The sequence below is a fragment of the Podarcis pityusensis genome, assembly GCF_964106645.2.
Source record: "Podarcis pityusensis genome assembly, chromosome: 9".
In the NCBI taxonomy this organism is placed as follows: domain Eukaryota; kingdom Metazoa; phylum Chordata; class Lepidosauria; order Squamata; family Lacertidae; genus Podarcis; species Podarcis pityusensis.
Window position 1 is genome coordinate 67,871,810 of NC_138034.1, and position 12,179 is coordinate 67,883,988.

The 12,179-nt window shown below is 44.9% G+C and overlaps 1 protein-coding gene across 2 annotated transcripts in view; it reads left to right on the forward strand.

Moving 5' to 3' along the window:
* Positions 1-9,713, forward strand: part of SCARB2 (scavenger receptor class B member 2) — a 44,654-nt gene extending 34,941 nt beyond the window's left edge. Inside the window, exons 10-13 of one of the 2 annotated variants that reach the window (XM_081020948.1) lie at positions 318-369; positions 1,873-2,031; positions 2,253-2,324; positions 5,579-9,713. In XM_081020948.1, coding sequence (XP_080877074.1) covers positions 318-369; positions 1,873-2,031; positions 2,253-2,282 — 241 coding nt within the window. In that variant the 3' untranslated portion in view covers positions 2,283-2,324; positions 5,579-9,713. The remainder of the gene's footprint in view (positions 1-317; positions 370-1,872; positions 2,032-2,252; positions 2,325-5,578) is intronic. The other variant, XM_081020947.1, reaches the window with a different exon arrangement.
* The last annotated feature ends 2,466 nt before the right edge of the window (positions 9,714-12,179 follow it).

The following is a 12,179-nucleotide window of genomic DNA, read 5'->3' on the forward strand; positions in this document are numbered from 1 at the left end:
GGAGAGAAATTGCATGTGTAGAGAGGTGAACAGCCTATTATGGCATCTGGATAGGGAGTGCCGCCCTGCCAGCCGAGCTTCTGACTAGGCACCTGTGCTGTACCATTGTGTTGTCAATTTTTAGCCGCACCTCTTGCACTCGGTACAACGGACGGGGCAGATACCGCATTGGGAGAACAGAGTTTCCAAAAGCTTTTATCCACTGGGGTTGGGGGTAGTGAAGAGAGCCAGTCTCTGATCTCATAGTACCTGAGAGTGAAGTGGCAATCTATATCGTATGCAACAGTTCTTTAAACTACTTTTCCACCTTCTTTTAGCCAAACAGGCAACATCAAAACCATGTTCCTCCCTGTGTTCTACATAAACGAGGTAGGCGTTTTTGCAAAACACCTTCTGCTGCTTTACCGCTAACCCAGCGTGTTGTGACAGGTGGAACTTATCTGGGGGGGGGGGGGCTATATACTGCAAGGAGAATTGTTGGGAAATAATGTGGATTCTGAAATCTCAGAAGCTAGAGAAGCTGCAGAATAATGTTTACTTGAAGAAGGAGAGAATGCTTTAGTGCAGGGGTCAGCAAACTTTTTCAGCAGGGGGCTGGTCCACTGTCCCTCAGACCTTGTGGGGGGCTGGCCCATATTTTTTTTAAAAAAATTAAAATGAACGAATTCCTATGCCCCACAAATAACCCAGAGATGCATTTTAAATAAAAGGACACATTCTACTCATATAAAAACACGCTGATTCCCGGACCATCCGTGGGCCGGATTGAGAAGGCGATTGGGCTGGATCCGGCCCCTGGGCCTTAGTTTGCCTACCCATGCTTTAGTGCATAGATCATTAGTCTTCCTTGCCTTGATTGCCAAAAACAGAATAAATATGACTTGGTCTACTTGCACGATGTGCGTAGGTTGCGGAATTCAGTGCTCTTTGTGCGGAATTTGCATTGCCTACATGTGGAGCTCTACGAGGGTGGTGGTGGGTTATCAAACTTCCAGGAAGACCTTCCTCTGATGTCATTGTTATGTTACTCAGCATACAATTAGAGAGCAGTACAGGGAAGGGAAGAACACGGCTGCAAAATTCGAACTCACCTGCAACAGCAAAAATATATTGGGTGTGGTCCTGAGAAAAGAAGACACTGAAAGGGTTCAGGGTATTAGCTTACAGATTTACCTTAGGCTGCAGGGGCAAATTTACAAGCAGGAGAAGCTTGATGATTATGTAATTAGCATCCCGCTTAATGCCAGGATAGCTTCTAAGTGGATCACAAAACATAAAAACCAATTGTGCAACATGGGTGTAATACAGATGGATTAGAAACGCACCGTAATTAAAATAAAAAAACGAAGCAATCTCAATAAAATGTTTATGCCCACGACAAAAAAAGTGCAAGCCTGCACAAATTACAAGGTATTTTACTTGGTACAATTGAATGTGCCTTTCAAGCCGAATTTCCTTCTGGGAGGGATGGAGCAGTGATGCACTTTGAGTTTCAGTGCAGCCCATCCCATTAACACATTAATGCAGTCATTAAAGCAGCAGACTCAGATCGAGGGAATGTCTGTATGAGAAGGTTGTCTCCAAGAGCCGGCGGAATGCCCATGCAGATGAGGCCTTTTGTATTTCAGCAGGGAGCTCATTCCGCAGGACCAGTTTGAGACACAATCTAAATCAGCCTTCCCCAGTCTGCTTGCCCTCCCGACTTTTTTGACTACATCTCCCATCAGCCCCACTCAGGCAGCATAGCAAGTCGGAAACATCTGGCAGGCGGCGTGTCGACAAAGGCTGATCTGAATTATATTTGACTAGAGTCGTGTGGATAACAGAATGAATCTGTGTCTCTCTCCTCCCTGCCCCCTTTTTATCCTCCAGAGTGTCGTGCTGGACAAAGCATCCGTGGCAAAACTGAAGACTGTTCTTCTTGAAACTGCGGTGATGACCAGTGTCCCCTATATTATCATGGCACTAGGGATTCTTTTTGGTGCTCTGTTCGTTGCGCTTGTCTGCAAGCCCTTACGGGCGAGGGAGGAGGTAAGGTAGCGCTTGGATCTGACCTTTTCCCTTTGCTTTCTCTGTACCTCTCTTATTTTGTTCATTTTCATAAAAATCAAAACCTTTCCCTTTTTTAAAATTTTCTCTTGATTTTGACTTACTTTCTCCATGCAATCACCAGAAAGATTTTGTGTTTTTGTTTTATTCCTTTCTCTGTTGTGTCTTCCTTTTATTTGTTTCTTCCGAAATGCTGGTTCTAGGGCAGCGAAGGTTTAGTAGACACAGAGTAAGCACCTTTCCGCAAACGTTCAGCAGCTGTCTTGAGACACATGGTAAGATCAGCAAAGTCCATATCTCTTTCCTAATCCTCCTTCCTAGCTACAATCCTTATTCGCTAAGGAGAAACGGTTAGCTAGTGAACTCCAAAGTCTTAAGGTCTGTTTCGCACATGTATGATGACCATCATTCATTGACGGTAATGACTTGCACATTTGCATGACTAATTAATTGCCAACGGTAGTTTTTTCCACATAGCCCAGTATCAGCTCAAACTGGGAATGGATGGATCATTCAATATATTCCCCATCTGTGGCAGTTTGCAATGCCCATCTTGTTCCCTTTTTGACTTAAAAAAAAAATCAGTCTGAAAACCACCTTTGTATACACATTTAAATACTTTCTTTATCACAAAATGTGTATTTTTCACTCTGCGTGAATGTGCATTTTACCCTAAAGCACACATCTTTTAAGTCGAGAACTACAAACACATGCATGTGTGAACCAGCCTTAAGGTCAACACTCCTCGCTTGAAGGTCTTGGCAATCTCACTCCTGCAGCCCAAGCAAGGTTGGGACGTTTAGGCTGCAGTTCTTACCCCACTTACTAGGAGTAAGCCCCATTGAATTCAGCGGGGCTTAACTTCTGAGTCGACGTAGTTTGAATGGCACCGTTGCTTGGTTGATTAGTCAAGTCGCCTTGTGAGCATGTGTGTGCTTGCGAGAGAAAGCGAGAGAAGGGGATGCCCTTCTTAAGGTGATGTCCATTCAGACATCTGTGTGCTGTGGGTCAGGGCCCCAGCTCAGTGGTAGAGTATTTGCCAGGTCCAGGCCCCATCATCCGTAGGTGCAACTGCCAGTCAGTGCAGACAATCCTGAGCTGGGTGAACTGTTGGTCTGACTGCATAAGGCAGCTTCCTGTGTTGCTGTGTTCCCCTACTGAATAAGAAAGCGAGCGTGGTCTTTTTCCCTAAGCTAGAAATACAGCTTTCCTCATGTGTGGATTTAATTCACTGACTAAAATTCTTCTCGTTCTACTAGACATTGACCGAAATAAATAATATATAATCCTAATCCTACAACACCTTAACTAGATTTATTTAGTCAGGAACAGTCGTCGTTACTGTTTTCTTCTTTTAATTTTATACACGTTTTCTTCCATTCCTCCTTCCCCATTAATAATAATAATAATAATAATAATAATAATAATAATTTATTTGTACTCTGCCCATCTGGCTGAGTCAATGGGTGGCTTCCAACAAAGATTAAAATACATTAAAATGTCACTCATTAAAAGCTTCCCTAAACAGGGCTGCCTTCAGATGTCTTCTAAATGTCAATTTAGAAATCTCTTCTAAATGTTTATCTCTTTGACATCTGATGGGAGGGCGTTCCACAGGGCGGGCGCCACTACCAAGAAGGCCCTCTGCCTGGTTCCCTGTAACTTGGCTTCTCACAGTGAGGGAATCGCCAGAAGGCCCTCGGCACTGGATCGATGGGGGTGGAAACACTCCTTCAGGTATACAGGACCGCGGCCATTTAGGGCTTTAGAGGTCAGCACCAACACTTTGAATTGTGCTCGGAAACGTACTGGGAGCCAATGCAGATCTCTCAGGACCAGTGTTATGTGGTCCAGTCACCAGTCTAGCTGCCGCATTCTGGATTAATTGTAGTTTCCAGGTCACCTTCAAAGGTAGCCCCACATAGAGCGCATTGCAGTAGTCCAAGCGGGAGATTACACAACAACCATGCAAGGTTGATTGGCCCAAAGTATCCTTGCAATCATTGTGGGCTAAGTGAGAACGTGAACCCAGGTCTCCCCAGTCCAAGTTGAGTACTTAGGAGCACGCCCAAAATCGAAGCCCACCCTCATTTGAAAGTTGGCGGAGGGACACCAGAGTGCTCCTAGAGTCTTTTCCCCACTCTGCCTGTTGTGCGGGCTTCGTTTCTGAGCAGGTTCTTGCAACCGCAAAAGCAAACCTGCGTCTGTGTTGGTGTGCGCCATGCGGCTTTGCTTGGGGTGTCCATCGCGGTGGTGGGTTTTGTCCAAAGCGAGAGAGAGAGGAAACAAGCAAGGGGTGTTGTTCTGTTGCTGGCCGGACATCGGTTTCTCAGTTGAACCTAGAGGCAGCATTACCCGGTGGGATGGAGCTGCAGTCACTTCCTCTCCCTGAAGCGAGAGCAGAAAGCAGTGGGGAGGTCAGCACGGTGCAGGTGCACCAGCGGAAACCCTGGGTTGGCTCCATCAGTGCTTTCACAGAAAGCGGCAGCGATTCTGCTTCGCCAGGTGAACCCCTTCTGCCCTGCTTCTCCCTGTCCTTCTCACTCTGCTCCCCCTGGAAGCAATTTTACCTACTGCGCTTATGGGTTAACTAAGAGACTGCATGGAATAGGGGTTGCCAAGTCTTGCGGCCATGGTGATGGGTTTTGGGGAGTGGGGGGGTGGGTATTGCCAGTTGTTTACTTTTATGTAAGAATTTTCAGTATGCAAAATGTGTCCAGTTTTTTTTGGGGGGGGTGACAGCAGCTGGTTTTTATCATAGGAATGTTGAGGGTACAATTCCCAATTTGTCAATTGGCCGGGGAGGCTGGAAGATTTGTCCAGAATTTGGATCCAAGGTACATTCAAGGGCAATACACTTCATCTAATGGAGAGTCATATGATCTTGACTTGCTTTCAGATTTCTCAGTTCGATGGTGGAGATGAAAACTTCCCCGCATGTAGAAATCTGACTTATGAGGGAGGAGGCTAGATTTAAAAGCCTGTCCCTGGTGTGCTAATTTTCCACAAGCAGGGAGATAATTGCTATAACTGGACATTCAGATGTACCACACCTCCAGTCTGAAATGGTACAGTCTTTAGAACATGGTACCATGTGCATTAAGACGCACAACTTTTTAAAGGAAAACCTATGACCATGACATGATAGATATCTAAGATCATTTCCCTAAAAGCCATATACATCATATCCCTACTGTAATTTTCCAAATATATGTGCTTGTGTGATCTTTTAAGGCATATACATAACACAGACTTCAACTAATTTCGTGAAATTCTCTGCCCACCCCCCCAAATTGTAATTCTGCGAGTGGAGCTGGGGATCTCTTAATACTCAGCACCCACCCTAAACCATAAGTCCCAGAATTATTTGCGGGAAGCTGTGACAGTTTTACAGGTATAAAACCGAGACACTTCTACAGTGTGAGGGAAGCGCATGCTGTATTTGTCAGCCTTGGATTGCAATATTGATACCTGTCAGGATAGCACCTTTCAGTTCTGTGTTTGTCTTTCCTACCTGTCTTAATTGCAGGCTTCCGAAGACGAGAGAGCGCCGCTCATCCGGACATCGTGACTCAATTTCCCCAGCAACAACAAGAACAACACTATTCAGAAACGAGCTTAGTGATGACTGAACTATGCAAACTGCTCTTAACTGCAACCACTACGCTGTACAACAGTCTCAACCATCTCCCCTGCACACTAATATATGTTAACATTCTGTTTCGGGTTTTGCGGCATTCAGGAAGGGTTTGCTTTGTGAAAAGTGGACTGCTGTTTGAAGAGTGGAGGTTGCAGTGCTGCCTTTTCTAAAAAGCTGGAACAAAGGCAACTTCCGTTGTCTTCTGAGATTGCAAAAAGCAGCGTTCTAATATCCCTGTGTGGCTATAGACACTTGCACTGGTGTTCTCCCATTGACTCCCATGGGACTGTAGTAGTGTAGGTGTCTGTGGATCGGCCCCTTTTGTTTGCCTGTTTGGCGGGCCATAGGAGTTTGTGTCAGCTGCAATGGGTCCGTTTTTATTTATTAGAATCACTAGGTACAATCCTGTCCTTCAGTAACCTGACTTACTGCCAGCCTCTCTGACATACCAGGCATTTTAGTTTCCTCCTTGTGTCCATTTTCACATTGCACAGCTGGGAATGTTTTGTCGGTCTAGCTAGCTCATGATCTTGATCCTACGATGCAAAGGGAGATCTCCAGCCTCCATCACATTTTTCGCGGGTATGGCTGCAGAACTAACACAGCCCACCCTTGTACCATCCTGCTCTGCATCCATTGGATCGATTTTGGGGTGGTTCCCCATGAATGCATACCTGTGAAAGTGACCTGGAGCCGGTCTAGCAGCGCCACTTGGGAGTCACAGATACCTGGTCCAGTGGGCTATTTTAAAAACGTGTCCAGTTCACCACCTGTCTTTTAGGTGAATTGGTGTGTCTTCCCACCGCCCGCCATGCAAATGTTTTCTAAAAGCTGGTCTGTGGGTAGAAAATGTTTCCCGAGAGCCGGCTCTCAAGTATTTGATAAGGAACACTAAGGGAGTGCATTTGAATCGGCACACCTGTAAAGATCACTGGTTGCTCTTTTTCCATGGGCTGCCTAAAATTGTCAAAGACGTGCCCCTCTTGCATTCTCTGTGAGGTCTCCCTACAGACCAAACCAAGCCCTTGACATGCTACCTCGAAGGGGCTAGGAAATGCAACGCTGTCCTTTTGCCCTCAACTCTGCCAGCAGGAGCCTCCCATCACTGCAAAAATGCTGAAAGTGCAGGCAGGTAGAAGCAACCATCGACAGTTACCTTCACTGGCGGCAGCCAACCTTACACTGCCCCCACCCCCCAGAAAACCAGGCATTTTGGGATGGGCAGGGAGAGCTGCCTTAGCTGGATCAGCTATTGGCAATGGACCTGATCTCTCGCCAAGCCAGCCTTGAGTTGGTGTAACAGCAATGGGCAGCTTTTATTGCCATCCTGTTCTGCGGTGGCAGGAGGGCTCTGTATGCAATGGTGGTTTTGCTGCTTGATTCAACCCCGGTGCTCCCAGCCTGGAGTTGCAATTGCTTCCCTAGTTTCTTTAGACATAATCTCCGAATAAGCCGGTTTCTCAGATCTAGCAGCATGTAGCGTTTTAAGAGACCTCTCAGCGAGAGGCATCTAGCTGTGCCAACCCTCCCTTCCTGTCTGCTTATCTAGAAAGAAACCTTTGAGCCTCCCTGAGTGTAAAAAGGCACAAACTCATATTGTGAGGTCTGGAAGAGGAAAGGACTGCGTTGCCTAATGGGGAGTTTATGGCACCTGAATCAGAAGCCTATGGAAAAAGAGCTGCAATGTTGTCTTGCACAGGTGTGCACACTGGAGAAGAAGGGAAGAGTTGGATTGCAAGCTACCTTCGCTGGAGAGAAGGTAGCTCCAACCACTAGGTCAAACCAACCTACGTTACTTAATGACCAGCTGAGTCTCTTCTGAGAGGCCCAGCTCATGCTTAGATAGGTATAGCAAGCAACATAACCTGCCAGTGTTCTGTACACTTTTTCTTCCTTATGTAATCTGCATTGCTTCTGGCATTACCTAAAATCTCATTCTGCCTGCTGACCAAATGCCCCATTATTATATTTAAAGATCTCTTATTGATTCTTCAAAGTAACATGGTATAACTATCTCCCCCCCCCCATCCAAACGGCCCATTATTGAGTTGATTGCATTTCCCCCTCCCATTGGAAAAGCAATTATTACCTGAAGCTGCAGTAAGAAAGCAGTTTCCCCATCTATTTTTGGAGTGGTTGTCAAGACACACAACTTTCTGTCATTCATAGTGTTCACTAAGAACAGTTACTCATTTATTTTGGTTGTGCTGGTGCAGGAACCATAGAATATGTTGCTGGAATTCCTTTTCTGGAGCAGCCGAAAGACCCATGTGGTCCACTGTTCCATTTCCAGCGGTGGTTTCACCAGTGGCCTTCCAGGTGTTGTCCAACTCCTGATTTCATTAAAGACCTCAAGTCTATGTAGGAGAAAGAGATGATTCTCCCATTACTAGGAACCTGAGAGTCATCTCATGGAAGGAAGCTGCCCCGTGGTTGGCCAATGGGGGCTGCAGGCATTGCAGATTCATGTGCATCCCTAATTGTTTCCTTGGAAGCTTGTGCAAATTATTTCCCTCAGTACATTTACAAAATTATAGCATGAACGTTTACACTTCCAGCAGTTGTCACATAGCATTGCTTAAAACAACTGGAAGGCAGCAGGGAGGCTGCTTGTATATATTTCTGAGGGTACAAAGGAACAAAATATAACTTAGAACCATGAATAGTATTAGTATAGTATTATTTCTGATAGATGCGCCTCTACAGCTAGGTCATTGGCCCAGATCACCTTTCAGTGTTCATTTATACTTTAAAAGGAATTCCAAGTTCTTGAAATTGCCCCTTTGATGCTGCCTCTCAGTCTTAGTATTATGGGGTTGAGTAGTGTTTAGGCCCTCCTAACAGTGCAAAGCCTCCCAGGCTGCTTAAGTTATGTTATGTGGGATTTGGAAAAGATGGCACTCGAGGTTTTGCTTCACTACGACTCAACGTGATCCCAGATTATTAGCCATGCTGGCTGGTGCTGATGGGAGTCCAACAACTTCCGCAAGGCCACAGTCTCTCCTCCCTTGTTTATAGTGTCTGGTCAAGGCAGGGAGATTGTGCGCAGTACTATCACAAGTGGCTAAAGCGAGGGCTGCGCAGTGTTTATAAAACACCGAGCAGCCCTCATAAAAGGTTGCCTGTCCCGTGTCTCTAAATTTAGGCAGAACCATGTATACAACAGGGTGGGCCAGCTGCTTGCTGTGAACGACTGAGTGAATGCAAAGTTAGTGAAAGAGCAAAACTGAAAGCTCCAGGATCCTTTCCTATTTTTGGTTTGAGGGGTGGCAATGGTGACATTTGTGGGCACTTTTATTTTTCTAGTTGTAGTGGAGACCGTTTGCTTCCCTGTTAAATAGTTCTGCTGCAAGAAACGTCCAACAGTCTCCTGAAGCTGTGGATGAGCCATCTTTCAAGGAAGCTTGTCATCTTCCGAGAGAGGAGCTTTGGGATTTCCTGGAACATAAGTTCTCTTGTGGGCTGCGCTGACGTAACTAATGGTTTGTAAGGGCTTATTAAATTGCTTGGAGAGCTTATAAATATACAGAATATTTATAAGACTGGTGTAAGCCAGGAAACATGTATTAGGCCCATATATGATGTGGACCTAAGTTTTCCCAAGGCCACAACAATAGTTGATGACGAGTTTATCTTAACCATCACACTGTAGAAGCAGTAAAAGAGCCTACTATCAAATCTCTCTTCAATAATACTTCTCCATATTTAAAACATGTTTAGTGGTGCAGCCAGAAAATCTCTAGGGACATGTCACAGTTGACAGCTTTTTAATGCAAAAAAAGAGGAATCTAGTATCAGGAGACAAACTATGGAAAAGATTCAGCTCTTATTTGGGGCAATTCTTTGTAGGTCAATCATGGTAGTTACTCCAAAGCAAAAAGAATGCCCTTTTTTGGTGGGGGGTATCTAACACTGACTCTTTACACTCAGCCCTGTTAGTAATGAACGAAGTGGACTGTTGTCATGTCAATGAACTGTTGTCATGTTAATGTGGAATATCACATTAAACGGCTTTTTTGTTTCATTGCCTTTTCTCCTTATTCTTGTAACTTGCATTTCTGAATATTTTTCTCCAAAGGAACATCTGTTTAGTTACTGAATCTCTATGTAAAAAAAATGCCAACCAGGCCTGTTCTAGTTCTGCTGCTTCTGAGAGAAGACAGTAGGAAATCCTGTCCATTTACAGTGGTACCTCGGATTACATACGCTTCAGGTTACATACGCTTCAGGTTACACACTCCGCTAACCCAGAAATAGTGCTTCAGGTTAAGAACTTTGCTTCAGGATAAGAACAGAAATCTTGTTCTGGCGGCGCGGCAGCAGCAGGAGGCCCCATTAGCTAAAGTAGTGCTTCAGGTTAAGAACAGGTTTCAGGTTAAAAACAGACCTCCGGAACGAATTAAGTACCGTATTTTTTGCTCTATAAGACTCACTTTTTCCCTCCTAAAAAGTAAGGGGAAATGTGTGTGCGTCTTATGGAGCGAATGCAGGCTGTGCAGCTATCCCAGAAGCCAGAACAGCAAGAGGGATTGCTGCTTTCCCTGTGCAGCGATCCCCCTTGTTGTTCTGGCTTCTGAGATTCAGAATATATTTTTTCTTGTTTTCCTCCTCCAAAAACTAGGTGCGTCTTATGGTCTGGTGCGTCTTATAGAGCGAAAAAATGTGGTGCTTAACTCGAGGTACCACTGTATATGCTTGGGCCAGGTGAGCAGATACATTCTTACCTGCCAGTTGTCCAGGTGACAAATGCTAAGACGAGCTGGACCAGATGCCTGTGGCAAGTCCATAAGCAGGAATGAACGCAGCCACACTCTGCCCATGGGTGATTCTCACAACTGGGATTCAGAGACTTGCTGCCTCTGACAGTGGAGGATAGAACATCTAGTAGTTACTGATGATAGCCTTATCCTCCATGAATTTGTCTAATTCTCTCTTAAAATTATCAAAATGGATTGCCATTGTTGCCTCTTGTAGGAGCAAATGCCATAGTTTAACTACTATGCGCCAGAGGCGAATTTAGGGCAGCAATGACCATTTCCATCGCTCTGGGCACAGAGCCTAGGAGTGTTGTAAGGTATTGCATTGAAGATGTACTCCACTAAGCAGGACGGAAGGCAGGGGCACTGAATGTTGGCCTCGGGTGAGGCGCCATTGAAATTGGAAAGACCGAAGTCTGCCCCTGTACGCACTGTGTGCTTTTTAGCTGTCCCAGAGTTCTGGGTAGTCATTTCTCATTAGTATGGCCTAAAACATACTTTCTGCAGTTTCCCTTGCCTCTGAAAAGGATCTTGGTATTATGGCTAGATTAAACGCAAAAAAGCTAAAGCAAAAGACCACAAAATCACTGAAATCACAATGAAGTACAGTGGCACCTCGGGTTACATACGCTTCAGGTTACATTCGCTTCAGGTTACAGACTCCACTAACCCAGAAATAGTTCCTCGGGTTAAGAACTTTGCTTCAGGATGAGAACAGAAATCGTGCTCCGGCGGCAGCGGGAGGCCCCATTAGCTAAAGTCGTGCTTCAGGTTAAGAACAGTTTCAGGTTAAGAACGGACCTCCAGAATGAATTACAGTAAGTTCTTAACCCAAGGTACCACTGTATAGCCATGCAGCAGCAGTAGAAAATACATTTTCAATACAGTGGTGCCTTGCAAGACGAAATTAATTCGTTCCGCGAATTTTTTCGTCTAGCGAATTTTTCGTCTTGCGAAGCACGAAATCCCATAGGAATGCATTGAAAATCAATTAATGCGTTCCTATGGTCAAAAAAAGTCCAAACAAAGCCAAATTTGGTACAACAAGAGTTTATTAAGTGCTCTTTAAAGTCACACATACTGTAAAGAACATTTCAAAATTCAAACCCAGAATTTTTTTTAAAAAACAGAGTTGCCCAATGGTCACAGAAAATCATAAAAATTCAGAAAAAAACACACAAGCTTCCAGATTCTTGCAAACCCCTCCCCAACTGTTCCCCTAGCCACCCAGCACACAGAAATTCAAATCCAGAATTTTTTTAAAAAAACAGCAGAGTGCCCCAATGGTCACAGAAAATCATAAAAATGCAGAAAAAAAAACCACAAGCTTCCAGATTCTTGCAAACCCCTCCCCAACACCAAGTCCTTGAATTCCAAACACCCCAACCCAAAATCCAAACCCCCCCAAAAAAGTTTTAAAAGCTTAACTTACCAAATGGCTGCAAAAGAAGTTTTGGAAAAGCTTCAAAAATCACCAAAGTCTTTAAAAACCTCAAAAAAGGCTACTATGTACACTGCGTTCTATGAGTTGCTCCTCGAAGTCAAGTCGCAACTGTATTAACGGTGTTAAGAAAAAGGAAACAAGCTTGCAAGACATTTTCGTCTTGCGAAGCAAGCCCATAGGGAAATTCGTCTTGCGAAGCAGCTCAAAAAACGGAAAACCCTTTCGTCTAGCGAGTTTTCCGTCTTGCGAGGCATTCGTCTTGCGGGGCACCACTGTACTTAGTGCACCT